The 16,481-nt window shown below is 40.5% G+C and overlaps 1 protein-coding gene across 1 annotated transcript; it reads right to left on the bottom strand.

The window, feature by feature from the left end:
• Positions 1-1,250: 1,250 nt before the first annotated feature.
• On the bottom strand, positions 1,251-14,125 carry LOC148028921 (lipase 1). Its single transcript, XM_087687687.1, has 9 exons — positions 13,745-14,125; positions 3,484-3,597; positions 3,223-3,363; positions 3,004-3,114; positions 2,764-2,907; positions 2,630-2,670; positions 2,467-2,546; positions 2,270-2,365; positions 1,251-1,760 (listed from the first exon to the last, which is right to left on the bottom strand). Exons 1-9 carry the CDS (start codon positions 13,877-13,879, stop codon positions 1,435-1,437), a joined length of 1,188 nt encoding a protein of 395 aa, XP_087543813.1. The 5' UTR covers positions 13,880-14,125; the 3' UTR covers positions 1,251-1,434.
• Between the last annotated feature and the right edge of the window lie 2,356 nt (positions 14,126-16,481).

Below are 16,481 nucleotides of genomic sequence, written 5' to 3'. Positions count from 1 at the left end.
ACACAATTATTATCTCACCAACTTGTTAGATTCATCCACACATTAAGGAGCGGGGGTAGACAATTGCTAGACAAAAAGCCAACATGAGATAGCTAATATCTAATCAATATAAGAAAATATGCTAAGCCCAAGGATAAAAAGGGAGCCAATGAGGCCACCACAATGGTTTGCATGTGGCTCGAGTTAAAAGGGTGTGAGTTCAAACCCTATGCATCGCTTCCCCAAAGGCATTTTAAACTATGTATTCACTTCCAAGGATATAAAGGGAGTCCCTAGGAGTCAATTCAAGGTTTAAATGAAGTCTATCAACACCATGTGACCCACTATTGATCTACTTGGAACAAGACATTTTACATGTCACTCGTAGAAGTCCAACAGAGAAGTGACCTCATCACAAGTCTAGTTAAAGCTTTGAAAAGTTGGAGACTAGATCTGAACATATACATGTATGTATAGAACTACATCCATGAAGTACAAAGAAACAAACTGAAGCATGGATGAATAATCTTTTAGTATGGCAAGTCTATAATATTCATTGCAAATCTATGATCCTCCTACCACAAAAATAGTAGTTGCTCGTATGCAATGAAAGTAATTTGCTTTATTATAGCCATCAATCAATGGACATCAAACAACTCTTAGAGAGATGTTTGAACCATGTGTCATGATTCTTCTAGATGTTGAAAATAGATTGAATTTATTTGTTGACCTTGCCAAAAGGGAAATTCATGGGCTCAACATCCCCCTAAATGAGCCAATGACATCAAAATTAATGGAGGATGAATTTTAACACCCCCATGGCAATATTTGGTTGGTTCCAAGATAAATATTATCATTTCTTATGGTTTTTGGGCCATCATTTTGTTATTACGTCATCATTTTATCATTGCATGTGTCTTGATCATTTTGTCTAATTATAAAATAATTCAATCATCATGTTTACATATAAAACCTACCAATGAATCCTGTTAAATGTAGAGACCTTCATAGTCTTCTAATGGACCTCCCTTTTTTATTTAATGTTGTGTACTGATATAATCTCTATCGTTGATGCTTGTTACCTCCACATTTTTAAAGGAACATAATTCTTGTTCCAATTATGTTCTCTACTCTTTATTTCTCTCCCTACATATGCTAAAACTATAGCCAATCTTTAACTCTTGTTTACTTCTTTAAAAATGGTTAGGAAAGTTTTGAAGAATAAAAAGGACGCTTTTTTGTTGCTAAAAAATCGAATATATTTAATAAAGCGTAATTTTACAGCAAAACAAAAAAATAAATCAATCTATGATAATATATACAGCAAACAGCCCGCCCTTGTTTGAGCACCCGACCCTCAAGTATATGTACAGAACCAAGCAGAATGCAATGCCTAAATTCTACAGCAGGATTACACACATGATCCAAGCACTTGAGCAAGGTGTATGCATATCCTTACGACTCAGACTGTAGACTGACCTGGGACATGAAGAAATCAATCACCCTATCATACAGATCTGCTTTGGCATTCACACTAAGAACAAAGTCCAAGTGGGCATAATCTTCTAGATACAAGAGCTCCACTTTGCATAAAACAGTCTCAAGCATGAGAAGAACATCATCAGGATCAGCAAGAGCATCTTGTCCTCCATATGCCATCAACACAGGAAGCTCCATTGGAATATTGGAAATATCATAAGCTGGAGGAGTGGCACTGGAATAATGTCTTAAATTCCCAATCCATCCATAGTCGAACTTCTCAAACGTGCCTCTTCTAATCACTGAAACAAAAGATAGTAAGATTAAGTCATTCTGCTGACAAACTTTCAGTCTACACACACGTCCAAATCATGTCTTAACAATATCCTACAATGGAAACTTTCGTGGGCATTCAAAACATGGATTACCCACCTGTCACTTTTCAGTAAATTCACTAGTACCCAAGAAAAAAACCGTCTATAATAGAAGCTTTCATGCACATTGAAAACATGGGTAGCTCAAACTGTGACCTTTCAGTAAATTCACTAGTACCCCAAAAAAAAAAAACATTCTTGTACACAAAAGAGGTACAGCCTAGAGACATTGTTTCACATGTGCATACCGGTTAATTATGTTAACACAAGAGACAGCTTTCCAAACAGGTTCACAAAACACATCAGAAAACATCTGAGAGTAGAATTGGAGACAAAGTCGGGTTGCTTATGCAAAATGCACAGTTCATGAAGGGATTTCTACTGAGGCAACAATCCACATTTTTCTGATTCGAAAGCTTTCAAAGATAAAAACACACTCTGAAACAGATGTTCGATGTTTCTGGTGGATGATGGATGTGGCTCAAATTTCAGATAGTATGATATTCTTGAATCATTGAAACAACAGTTGGGCCCTGCAAAAGACATCCCAACCAAACATCATTAGGTGACAACAACCAGGCCAAGCATCAGCTATAAAACCACAACCACCACATACATGATACTCCAGGCATACCTGTAATCGATGCCAGAAGATTGCCACAATTCACTTCCTTTGAAGCACAGACCATATCCACTATCTCAACACCAAATTCACTGTGAACAAACCATGCACGGGTTAACTTTTCAGCATAGTTTTCAGCAACTCAAATTTAAAAACATTAAAGACATCATCTAACCTTCTCAGATTAAGCTGATGAACTCCCATATCTTTTGCAAACTGTAGAAAACCACAAGGCATGTTGACCGACTCAGTTTTTACGCCTAGAAGGACATAATAACTCCAAGGTTGAATTTAAACAGCAAGTCTTACTTGATCAAGGCGCATATGTACAGCTGCACGAGCAAATGGGGATGTGATATTGGAGAGAAAAGCAATAGGACTTAATAACACAGCTGCTGCAATCATGTCTGATACCTTTTCTTCAGTAAATGCTGCAAAGGCCATGATGGTGCCCTGAAAGACACAGACATAAGTACACCGCGTTACATACAAAACATAATATATCTCCTGCTGCTAAGCAAAAAAATAACTGTCACTGTCAAATCAAACCTGAGAATGGCCAACATAGTAGATCTTAGAGCTTGTCACATCATGCACAAAATCAAGCATTGCAAAAAGGTCCATTCCTGCTAATTCGTCGAAGCTCCATTGCCAAAATTCCTGTAAACAATTTGTATCCTGTCTATAGTTACTCAATTCGTATCTTAAAATAGACTCATACTTCTTGATTCAAGGAGAGTTGATTCAAGGAGAGAAACTAGCAACCACCTTTTGGCTTCTTGACAATGAGACATGGCCATGACTCCAGTGAGTTCCACGTACATTGCCAACCCAAACATCAAAGCCTGAATCAGCAAGTATGAAGCCTAATGACTCTTCAGGTGTGTTTTCAAACCACGTATCACCACCCTAAATTGGCCATCAAAGCAAAACAACCTGTTGGAGATAAGGAATCTAAGCACTACCAAGTGTTTTGACATGGTAAGACTAGAAACCATACTTTCAAGCAAGCATTTCAATCACCATCACCTGGAATAATCCGTGCTGTAAAAACACAGGAGGTCTAAAACTTGTACCCACTACTCCATTACGACCATAAGGAATCCTTTGAACTCCTAAAATAAAGCCATCTTCTGTTGTGATCTGCATAGAAACAAATGAGAGCAGTTGCTGAAAAACTTGACATGCCTAGCATAGGGAGGTCGATCATTATTTGCAACCAGACTCCAAAGTAAAAATAGATGGCAAACAATTGCTTATGATGAAATATCTTACGACACCCCTATAAAAGTCATGGCTATGCCTAGCATACGTACAATTTTGACAAAGGATCAATATCACAACATTAAACTATTCAAGATATATGTAGTAACTACAAAATTCAGCACAAATCTATGATTCAAGGATTTGATTTTTCATCCAGGATATAGAATGGTAGTACAGACATGGAAGTTGAAGTATGAGTACATACTGCATCTTGATAGCTCTCCCATGCTCGAACTAAGAAACAAATCACACAAAAGAGATAGGCCATTGGGCCCATTTCCCAAGACATTACTATATTGGGTGGGTACCACATTGCACCCTACATGGGGCACACATGGTACTATGTGAAAGAGCATTGTCGACTTAGTAAGCACAATTTTGTGAAATTTGGTGCACTATGAAATTCTAATTCTCTCTCTAGTCTCTAGTTATTTAAGGAAATAGAGACATGTGTCCCAACTTCCCAAATAGCACCTATGCCACATGGCCTAAATGCAAGCACATAACCATAACACTCATAAAATATGCATGTGAGAGGAAACATTCATTTCTTGGGCACTTTTTAGAGGTTTTATGGTAATAAATGGCACATTCTTATTTAACTTCAAACACTAGAGGTTTCAGATGAAAGCTAAGACCATGTACATTGAGGGATGCAGAAATGGGACTTTCTACTACTGTAGCAGCCCCAAAAGAAGACATTTGCTGCTGGTTTTCTTTCTCTTCATCCCTTTTAAAGGCCAATTCTCTTAGCAAGCTTTTCTTTTGTTTATAAACCCAAGATTTGACACCAAAGGAAGAAGAGATGGACATAAACAAGTATTTTAAATTGCAGCCATAATTTCCTCTCATTCCTCATTTGAAGGTTGATAACTCACTGGTAGAAACAAACCCTACTTTGTTGGGCAGAGGTTTGAGAACTTCAATCAAATCATAGTCACAAGTGAAGGACATTTTTGGACTTGAGGATCGTTGGTGACCCACTATGCTGCTAGTTCCCAGGCTCGAGGATCAACCCATTTGACTCTACAGCTAGGAGGTAACTCTAATGTCCAATCTATCTATAGACTATATTCTTTGCTGTGGGTATAGCTTGTGTCATCTATCACACGCCAATTGGATCCTAGGGGAACATTCAATGTGCCTAATGTTATAGAAATGCAACTTCGAAATTATACATCTACTATCTATTGGACTCAACAAGCAAGTTTGATCCAAAGAGCTATATTGGGACTTCACAAAGGTTCAAGACATGCAAGGTCTAGGATATCGAAGCCCAAAATGCAAACATGATCAAAACCCCATGCAAATGTTCTCAAGCTAAAAAATGCAAAATCTTGGCCTTCTCCAATCTTGCCTACACAAGATTAAGAGCCTCATTTTTGGCAAAATGCAAAATCTTGGCAAGCAATAGCTAATAAACAACAAGGAAACACAAATCTAAAGAAAAGAAGAGTATACAAACGCATCAATAACAATGAAGCACCACACAATTACCTCTTCTCCAATCTTTCCTACGCAAGATTAAGAACCTCATTCTATGATGTCATGCAATTTGACGAGCGCAAGAGAAGTTTGGAGAAGAGTATGATCAAAGGATCATGCACTTAGTAACAAGACAATGTAAAGCATCAGTAAGAGTAATGATGACAACAGAAAGCAATTCAACAATGATATACATGTTAACAGGATTGTCGGCTCATGTGTGAGTCAGTGCATGCCAGTTCGGGCTGGGCACACTTGTCCTTATTTTAGGCATTTTATTGTGATTTATTTATGTGGCTTTTTGCAGCATTTTATACCAGTCGGCCAGCATTTAATTCTGATTTATTTGTGTGGCTTTTGCAGTATTTTATGCTAGTCAACCAGTGGCTTTTGCGGTTTTTTATGCCAATCAGCCAGCATTAAATGCTGGCTAACCAGCTGCATCAAGTGGACTTCCTATTGGAGAGAGGAGCCGATGCCAATGCCCACGCAGCCAATGACTCACCCACCATTGTACACAATTGTCTCGTGTTTGTTATATGGATTCCATTTCCCGAGCATTCTTCTAAGTTCTCTTCTTTGCAGTATTCTCTCTTCTGCCTTTCGTTCACCAATTTATTTCAACACTTGTCTATGCTTCCACTGCTGCACCACTTCTGACATGGTATTAGATTGCAAGATCTAGGTTCCTACTGCAATTTCTCTGCTGATTTCAGGTCCTCCCCTTCATTTGCTGATCGTGCAACTGTTTGCTGCTCTCCCTCGTGCAGATTTCCCTCAGTTTTTTCTGTGTTTGCTGCATTTAATGCAGCGTTAGCTGACATCAGCCCTCCCATGATCTGCGTTTTCAGGCTGCGACTCTCTGGCAACATCTGGCAGCTCTTGTCTTGCTATCGCCTGCTGTGTTTAACCCAAATTTTATGCGGTTTCAGCCTTTGACACTTCTCCGCTACTGGACAACATCTTCTCACTATTTTCTTGCAGATTTTGGTACTTGTAGCATTGTGTTTTTTGAACTCTATTTTTATGCAATCTTTGTTGTTTGATTGGCTGTCTTCTCTCTCTACCTACCTTCTATCTTCTCTTCTTACCCTGTCCATATGGCTCCTCCATGCACTTCTACAAATGATAAGTTACATGGACCTAACTATCTTACATGGAGTGTTGTGATGAAAGCCTGGTTTGTGCAAAGAAGCGGATTTGGTACATTGTTTGTGGAGCTATTCCCCATCCTCGGCGTCCTTTTCCTCTTTCCAAATATTTCAAGTTGTGCTTACATGGGATGCAGATGATGCGCGTGCCTTCTCTTCTTTGATGTATTTCTAAAATAGTTCTAGAGGTAACCGTCTCCCAAAGTACGGTCAAAGCTTCGAATGTTGTATGAGGCACCTTCCACCATGTGTGTAGTGACCCTCTATGGCTAGCTTCAACAAATGAACTTCGAGTCAAGGACACCATTCAGTCATTTTTGCTCCATGTTACACAGGTACATGGACCAACTTTGACACATGTAATCTTCCCTTGTGCAGGCACATCTCGTGGGAACGGTATTCTACAAGCTCCCCCAATAGTTTGATCGAGTGGGAAATGCTTTGTAAGCACAAATATCTGTTAGCAGAGTATTTGTCAGCTCATGTGTGAGTCTGAGCTTGATCTGGGCTGTGGCATTTTTATTAGGTATTTTAGGTATTTTTCTGGTGTGGCATTTTATGCCAGTGAAGCATTTTATGCACCAGTCGGCCAGCATTAAATGCTGTCCGACCAGCATTATTGCTCCCCACTTTTTCAGCCTATTTATACTCAGTGGCTCCTCCTCAGTCAGTCATTTCATCTTCACCATCTGCAGACTCTGTGGAGAGAGGAGCCAGTGCCAGTGCCCACGCAGCCAGTGACTCACTGTTGTATGCGACTGTCTCGTGTTCAGATATATGGATTCCATTTCCCGTGCATACATCTGAGTTCTCATCTGTATCGTGTTCTTTTCTTTTCTCTTTTTGTCTTGTGTTTCAGCAGTTTATTTCAGCACATGTTTATGCTTCCACCGCTGCTCCACTTCTGACATGGTATCAGTTTTCAGGATTTGTGTTTCTGCTGTGTTTTCTTGCTGATTTCAGGACTGTTTTGTACTCCTGCTGATCAGACGACTGCTGTTGCAGCCAGGCGACCTGTTTTGGGGCTGTTTTCAGCCTGCGTTTTTTGCAGTTTTGCCATCGCCTGCTGCCCCCGCACCCTCTGCTGCCTACGTACCCTCTGCTGCCTGCGTTTTTCATCTGCAGCTGCTGGCGACAGTTTTCTACCTGTTTTTCTTCAGTTTACAGCCTGTGTTTTGCTGATTCAGCATCTCTCGTGGCTGGGTGACTGTTACTTCAGGCCGTTTTCTCTGTTTTTGGCAGTTTTTGACTGATTTTTTGACTTTCTGCAGCAGATTTTGTCTTCTATTGATCAGATTTTGGGTTCTATTGCATGTGAACTCTCATTTTCTGTAGTCTGTGCTTGTGTTTTGGCTGTGTTTCCTCTCTAAATTCCATCTCTTCTCTACTTCTCTTCTTATCCTCTCCATATGGCTCCTCCGTGCACTTCCACTGATGATAAGTTACATGGACCTGATTATCTCACATGGAGTGCTGTCATGAAAGCTTGGTTTGTGCAGAAGCGGCTATGGTACATCGTCTGTGGAGCTATTGCTCGACCTCTTCGTCCTTTTCCTCTTCCTGAAGATTTTGATGAGGACAACCATGCGACATCCTTGAGATTACAGGGGCGGCTTCCGGCACATTATGGAGGTGAGGCTTATGTAGCTTCAGAGAGGGGTGACGGGAAGAAGAAGTCGAAGGCCCAGTGTTACCACTGTGGCAAGAAGGGACATTTGCGGAAGGACTGCAAGAAGTTAGCGGCTTCCAGGAAGAAGGAGCAGAAGACGAAGCGGGATGCTGACTCTACCGATGAGTCCTCTCCTTCATCAGACTCTGACTTCGATCCTCCGACCAAGGTGAAGTCCAAGGCGCGGAAGGGATCGTCTTCTTCGGATCGCAGGAAGGGCTTGGTGGCCCCTTCCTCGGCTGCTTTCTAGTGGTGGTGATGAGGCCATCCCTCACGACTCTCTTGTGCCAGAGAGGGAGTGTGAGCGGGTGTTCAAATGGGGCAGCCGCGCCTCATCTATATTTTTATACAGGTGCACAGGTTCCAGAGAGGGACGTCCCTGACGCATCGACTTCAGTCCGGCGGAATCAAATCCTGGAGCTGGGATTGACATCCAGGTTCATGCTAAGCTGGTTATCTGACAGAGAGCGGGAGGCTTTCGTCTGGAGCTCACATGAGGGGACACTTTGGCGGTTTGGCCAAAGGCAGGGAATCCATGGTCACCTATGTTCAGAGGCATTTTTGACAGGATGGTCTTGTATGCTACTGAGAAACATTGGTCATGGACACAGAGACATGCTATGATCTTCTCTATTTTCAGGTGTTTGGTACGATCGACATCGACATCAGGTTCTCTCCGAGGCACCTTGGTGGTGGCTTGATCACCCACTGCTTGGGTATCCATGGTTCTACTTGGTGGTTCTATGTTGTATAGTTTCTGATCCCTTTTCATTGTACTATTGTATTGTATCAGATCACTCATGATCTGAGAGAGGGTGTTAGCAGAGTATTTGTCAGCTCATGTGTGAGTCTGAGCTTGATCTGGGCTGTGGCATTTTTATTAGGTATTTTAGGTATTTTTCTGGTGTGGCATTTTATGCCAGTGGAGCATTTTATGCACCAGTCGGCCAGCATTAAATGCTGTCCGACCAGCATTATTGCTCCCCACTTTTTCAGCCTATTTATACTCAGTGGCTCCTCCTCAGTCAGTCACTTCATCTTCACCATCTGCAGACTCTGTGGAGAGAGGAGCCAGTGCCAGTGCCCACGCAGCCAGTGACTCACTGTTGTATGCGACTGTCTCGTGTTCAGATATATGGATTCCATTTCCCGTGCATACATCTGAGTTCTCATCTGTATCGTGTTCTTTTCTTTTCTCTTTTTGTCTTGTGTTTCAGCAGTTTATTTCAGCACATGTTTATGCTTCCACCGCTGCTCCACTTCTGACAATATCATCCACACCTGTGAGCTTCACACATATGTCCTCGATGTTGCTTGAGCATGAGGCATCTTTGTATTTACAAGGGAGGCTTCCATCTCATTATGGAGGTTCCAGTGAGGCCTTTACAACTTCAAAGAAATGTGAAAGAAATATAAAGTCCAAGGCCCAATATTATTACTATGGTAAGAAGAGCCACTTACAGAAGGACTGCAAGGAGTTAACAGCCTGAAGGACAAAGAAGGAAAAGAAGCAGGATGCGGACTCCCCCACTGAGTCATCCTCTTTGTCATGAGGACATGTATTTTTGAAACCTCGCTTAACATATAGATTAATTTTTAATCACATGGTTAAGTAAATGTTACGCATGTGAGGTGTAACTAGGGTTAGAGTAAATTTACGAGCCCAGGATCCGAGGAAATCACGGGATATCAAAGGAAAAAGTTGCTATAAGTTATGCCGCACAGGTACTTGGTGGTATCTGGTGCCAGTTGTTGGCATAGGTCAGTCATTTGGCCATAAATGCAGTTGGTGACACTAGAGAAGTCGCGTTTAATGGTACCTAACGCCAATTTGATGGTCAAAGATGACGCAAAGACACTCGGGAATGGAAGTTGCCTAGGCAATTTAATTATTGGCCAATCAAATTATTTTTCAAGACACCGAAATAGTTATTAGATTAATTTTGAGTATTTAATGACTAAAAATTAATACTTAATTATGGATAATATTGAAAACCCCATTTGGAAAGGCTGTCACTTGTCAAAAATGCCCATGCAAGACTGAAAAACGTCTTTAGAGACTAGAGAGAGGCATTTTTAGTGTATTCAACCTACAAAAGATAAAGAGGAGATGTTGTTGGTCTAATTTGCAGCCATTGGAGGACCTTCTGAGGCAGCCAAGAGCGAAAAAAGACCAATCAACAACAGGTGACAGCATCTATAGGCTGTTGAGACAGGGCAATAGCAATAAATAACTAATTCTCTTCAATTCTTTACATCTACAGGCTGTTGAGACAGGGCAACAGCAATAAATGACTGATTTTCTTCAGTTATTCGCGAAGAAAGTTTGAATTTTCTCTCTTCTCAGCATTATCTCATGTCATGAGAACGTGTATTTTTAAAACCTCACTTAACATATGGATTAATTTTTAATCACATGGTTAAGTAAATGTTGCAGTAAATTTACGAGCCCGAGACCCGAGGAAATCACGGGATGTCAAAGACAAAAGTTGCTATAAGTTATGCCGCACATATACTTGGTGGTATCTGATGTCAGTTGTTGGCCTAGGTTATTCATTTGGCTATAAGTGTTAGTTGGTGACACTAGAGAAGTGGTGTTTAATGGTACCGAACGCCGGTCTGATGGTCAAAGATAGCGCAAAGACACTCGGGAATGGAAGTTTCCTAGCCAATTTAATTATTGGCCAATCACATTATTTTTCAAGGTGCCGAAATAATTATTTAATTGCTAGAAAAACCATTTGGGAGGGCTACCACTTATCAAAAATGCTCGTGCAAGATTGAAAAACGTCTTTAAAGGCTAGAGAGGCATTTTTAGTGTATTTAGCCTACAAGAGAGAGGGAGGAGATGCTACTAGTCTGATTTGCAGCCATTGGAGGATCTTTTGAGGCAGCCAGGGATAAAAGAAGACCAATCAACAGCAGGTGACAGCATCTACAGGCTGTTGAGATAAGGCAGCAGTAGTAAATGATTGATTTTCTTCAGTTCTTTGTATCTACAGGTTGTTGAGACAGGGCAGCAACAGTAAATAACTAACTTTCTTTAGTTCTTCGCAAAGAAAGTCTAAATTTTCTTCTCCTCAACATTCTCTCTCATCTCCCAACCTTTCTATATCCTTGATCTGAAGATTACAGCATTGAGATCACCACAGGCTGAGAAATTTCAGATTTCTCTGCTGTAAACTCTAATCTGCAGCAGAAATTAGGATTTAGCAACAACCTCGAGAAGTGTGCCAAAAATTGGAAGCTCCAAGATTTGGATTCAACAGGACTGAAACTGTTTTTAGCCTATTCAAGTGGAGGGACCAATAAATCATTGAATTTGGGGCATTTTCCATCTCCATCAAAGCGGATGAAGGCCAATTGATTGCCCGAATCAAGGGGCAAATCAAATTGAAGACTTGCTGGTCATTTTGCACAGCAAGGGGAGTTGGAATACCGAAAGGAACACCAATTTTGGGGCCAACAAGGTGTCCAATGTCCAAGATTACATGGTAAAGTGTGCATTTCAGTGTTGTGAATTTGCTAATTGTTGTAAATAGTACTTAATCAAGTTATTTACCACCCTATCCGAGGAGAAAGGCTGGTTTCACTCTTCCTCAAACTCTGACTCCTCTAACCATGATAAAGTCCAAGGTGTGGAAGGGATCTGCTTCTTTAGATCAAGGGAAGGGCCTGGTGGCCTCTTCCTCTACTACTTTCTAGTCCAAGTGATATGGTCATCCCTCACAACTCTCCAATGCTAGAGAGGGAGTGTAAAAGGGTGGTGAGATGGGGTAGGTAAACCTCATCTATACAAGTATATAGATACACAAGTTCCACAGAGAGATGTCCCTAACGCATCGGCCAAAGTCTAGCAAGTTAAAACCCTAAAACTAGGATTGACATCCAAATTCATAATGGGCTAGTATTTGACAGAAAGCAAGCTTGGCTCCTAGTCTTAAGCTCACTTGAGTGGACATTTTGGCAATTTGGCCAAAGGTAGGGAATCCATGGTCACATATATTCAAAGGTATTCTTGACAGGATGGTCTTGTATGCTGCTGCAAGACATTGATGACAAAAATAGAGACATGCTATGGTTCTTCTCCATTTTTAGGAGCCGGCACGATCACCATCGATCTTAGATTCACTACGAGGCACCTTGGTGGTGGCTTGATCACCCACCACTCCTTGGGTATCCATGGTTTTACTATAGTGATTCTATGTTGTTTGGACTGTGATGAGTCATTATCATTGTATCATTGTTTTGTATCAAATCACCCATCATCTTAGAGAGGGTGTTAGCAAGATTGTCAGCTCATGTGTGAGTCAATGCATGCCAATTAGGAATGGGCACACTTGTCCTTATTTTAAACATTTTATTGTGATTTATTTGTGTGGCTTTTGTGGCATTTTATGCCAATCGGCCCGCATTTAATGCCGGCCAACCAACTACTATTTTAGGCCTATTTCATGCCTATTTATTATGGGGCTTCTCCTCCTCCTCTTCAATCATCATCATTCATCAAGTAAACTTCCTGTTGGAGAGAGGAGCTAGTATCAATGCCCACACAGCCAATGACCGACCGTTGTATCCAATTGTCTCATGTTTGGTAAATGGATTCCATTTCCTGAGCATTCTTCTAAGTTCTCTACTTTGCAGTATTCTCTCTTTCTTTCTCTTTCACCTTGTGTTCAACAATTTATTTCAGCACTTGCCTATGCTTCCATTGCCGCATCACTTCTCACAATATGTAATATAAGACTAAAGAGTTACCCCAAACATGGCCACCAAGCATACTCACAAGCAGCTAGAGTAAGAGTGAAGCACCAATGAAGGACAAGTGAACAATGACTATAGTCATAAATGTGCCAAATAGGGTGCATTTATATAGGCTACACATGGTACAAGACTTGGGAGTGAGCATGGCCAACAACTGAGAGGACTCATTATGGCTGCCCTACTAGAAGAACCCTAGGAGCACTTTATAGAGTAAAAAACGTATTTGTGACAGATATAGGATCTGCAAGGGTGGTAGGTTTCCCACCAAAGAGCATGTGAATAGCGTCTGACTAGAGTTACCATCAACATAGTTTTCATAACTATATTAACCAAGCCACTACAATTCCACATATGGTCTAACTATCTGGCCTTTTGAGGCAGATGCTAGTGATTATTGTATTAGTGCTAAGTCAAATTACAACCACAACCATTTTTTATCCCCCATTCATCTGTCTCTTATTGGCACAACATAAAGCAACAAATCCTCCCCATTTCAGCCTATTCATGATGAATTGCATGTGAGTGATGCCGTGGGAGTGAAATTGGCTTGCCCATATCTATCACATGTCAGTTTGATTCCCTACTCACATAAGATTTTGCCACATCTGGCAGTTGTGTCAGACTTTTCAGTTTCCTTTCAGCGTTACATTTCTAGATGCTTAATTTCCGTTGTAAATTTCATTTTCTGTCGGGGATACATGTTAGTTCCCGAAGTCTTTGGACGTGTCAGGCTTTTAATTTATAATTCTTATTATCTATTGGAGATACATCCTAGTTTCCTGAGTCTTTGAACGTACTTATAATTTCTATTTTCTATTAGGGATACATTTTAGTCCCATGAGTCTTTCGAAGTACTATCTTTTGTCTGATAGACCATTTTGATCTCTCTCTCTCTCTCTCTCTCTCTCTCTCTCTCTCTCAGGGCAAAGCACAGAGGAGATAATGATCGGCATACCTGGTATTCGAGGCAAGGGTAGCCCCAAGGGTGAAGTATGGCGGAGCAGAGGCCATTATCGCTGGTGCGAGGATAAGCGGAGCACAGAGAGCAGCCACAAAGCAATGCGCACACAAACGGCAGCAGCAAGCCCATCCTCCCCCTCACCGCCTGTTCAAGTCATCAGTGGTTTCATGATGCATCATGATCTGCCTTTCTTCCTCTTCTTCTGCCTTCCTTTTTGGCCTGTCTCTCTCAGGAGATCGTGGTAGGAAATGAAGAATTTGCTCCGAGGGGATCATTTCACAATTTGCACATCGTCCCTTTTTTTCTTTATTAACCTTTAAGAATCTCTTCCCTTACAAGAGGAGAACGTTCTTGAGGCTGTCGTTTCTATCTCCTTTTCCATTCTTCTTAACATGCAATTTGCCAGACGGTGATTGCAATTTCTAGAAGGTTTCCTTTTCATCCTTTTTGCTAATGCCTCATAAAAGTAAATACACTTGCTAAATTTGATATGAAAGTTTTAAAATTTTCTTGAATATGATTATATTATTTGTTATTACTACATCTCTAGAGAACACGCAAGCCTTATGATAAAGTTTTGCTCATCACTTGTTTCTAGAAAAGCTTTAATAATCACGGTTTCCTAGTTCGCGCTTTTAATATGAGATGAGCTTAGGGTATGTTCACACAAGGCTTGGCACCTAGTTTAGGGTATTCAAAAATCCAGGTGGGCAATACAATTTGTTGGTTTTAGCTTCTTTGTGATTCCATACATGTTATCAATCAACCTACACATTGTTGGTGTCATACAACTAACTAACTGGATGGTTAAGAGATAAAGAATGACTTGATCATTTGTGGAAAAGCATTAATGAAGGTAGTGGTATACACTAGGTGATGAGTTAGTAGATGTATTGAATGACTATTATATGCCATATACATGTGCAATGGATAGTGGATAGATTGGACTGCATCGCCAATAAGTGAAGGCAAACCACACATATGCATCTTTCACTAGTTGACCTCTACTATATATTCATGGACAATGCTACCTTTCTACATAACATAGCTAGTAAGCACTCATACATTCTATACTCACAATCCTCCATCCAAAATCTATTTGGGTCACCATCAAACCTCATAAGAGCACATGAGTGGATTAAGCTATTAGTTGTATCAATTTAGTAAAAGAGAAAAAAAATTGTTCTCCATGTTTTGTTCTCAACACAACACAAATAGTATGCATGACACATGTTCATTCTTTGATGACACTTTCCATATTGCAATGTTTGGTATGTATGATAACTTGTATGCTTGTCACTTTGTTTCCGGAGACCATGATTGATGAAGTAGTGGTTGGTTAGTTTGCCATTGCCAATAAGTCACTGATTCAAAAAGATTTGTCTAATGCACTCCTTGTCCAACTTTCTTGAGATAATTACAAGGAATATGAAGCTCTTCTCAAGAACTAGATGAATGGCTATTAGATGTGCCTAAGAGAGGGATTTCTATGATGTAGTTGCCACAACATCTACTATGTTGTTTTCATTTGAGACAAGGATGCACAACTACATCAGGCTACCTTGATGATTAGTTGTAATGCTAGACCATGGTTATTATAATCGAGAGAGAGAGAGAGAGAGAGGATATGAGTTTTACCTTTGAGAGGAATCCTTGGGAGAGGGCTAGTGTGCAAGGCAACGTCTAGCATTATCTGTAGAACTATTGGCAACCATGAGCAAGGTGTGCTATGTACCCTTGTGTGGGGGGAAGAGGGAGAGAAAGAGAGGGTAGTCTTTATTTTTAAAGAAGATTCTAGTTTTTTGCAACCCTAAGTATTAAGGTGTCTTCACACCAATGAGTACTAGGATATTAGACACCATGATATATCATTAATTTGCCATTGCTTTTATCACCCACCTTTGTATTTCCAAATTAAAAATCATTTTAAAAGAAATTTCATATAATTTTCAAAAGAGATTGTCATTATACACACATGTATTGTTGTTAGGTCTATGTGAACATCAACCCACCTTAACACACATATTGATAAGTGTCTATAGAATGGGTAGGTGTCACATAGAGGGACCTAAACATATAGTATGGAGTCCCTTATATGCATACCCTTTTAAATAATCCGATAATAATATTTAATGTCAAAAAAATTCCCATGGAATCTTTTGCTAGGTAAGAAGTTACAAGCATCCGGATATGTGTGCTTTACCAAAAAACGCAATATTAGTAAGTTTGGGAATCTCCCAATTCCCATTTTTTGAATACTAAAAAGGTGGCCCCCCGATAACATGCCCATGTTGAGATATCGAGCTCCACTCGTGATACGCCAGGGTGACCGTTGTGTATTTATGTCACCGACTTGTCAGTTGCAGATGCGGTTGGTACACCACCCATGAATAATAGCTACATGATAGCTATCCTTATCTACTCTAGTTCGTGGCTCAGTTAGTATGCCACCTTAGTTAGTTGAGTTTGGTTTGAGACCCATATATAGGGTTCTTCTATTTCTTTGTACTAGAGTTCTTTTTGGCTTACACAAACTAAGAAGAGGAAAACTGTTTTCAGCCTCCACCTCTGTGTGTATTCCCCCATTGTGCAAGCAAGAAAGCTACAAGTGAGACTCCTTCCTTCTCTCCCACAATCTTGACATGGTATCAGAGCCTTGTTCGTGGTAAGAAGCTCAAGAAAGCAAGCCAAGCTCGCGGTGTTCTGGTAAGAGGAGCAATGTTGCTTTCAT

Source organism: Lygodium microphyllum, chromosome 11 (assembly GCF_053477565.2).
Source record: "Lygodium microphyllum isolate KBCC chromosome 11, Lygodium_microphyllum_v1.1.10, whole genome shotgun sequence".
NCBI classification, from domain to species: Eukaryota; Viridiplantae; Streptophyta; class Polypodiopsida; order Schizaeales; family Lygodiaceae; genus Lygodium; species Lygodium microphyllum.
The sequence above is the reverse complement of the archived record's forward strand: the minus strand, read 5'-3'. Positions and strand labels throughout refer to the sequence as shown.

What these genes read in the sequence shown, in the direction of transcription:
- LOC148028921 (XM_087687687.1), bottom strand. Translation starts at nt 13,879, where the DNA reads ATGGGCTTGCTGCTGCCGTTTGTGTGCGCATTGCTTTGTGGCTGCTCT. An exon ending in ACCCTTGCCTCGAATACCAG is followed by an intron (nt 3,598 to 13,744) that starts GTATGCCGATCA and finishes GTTTCTATGCAG; the next exon opens with ATCACAACAGAAGATGGCTT. An exon ending in TACATATGCGCCTTGATCAA is followed by an intron (nt 2,671 to 2,763) that starts GTAAGACTTGCT and finishes GGTTTTCTACAG; the next exon opens with TTTGCAAAAGATATGGGAGT.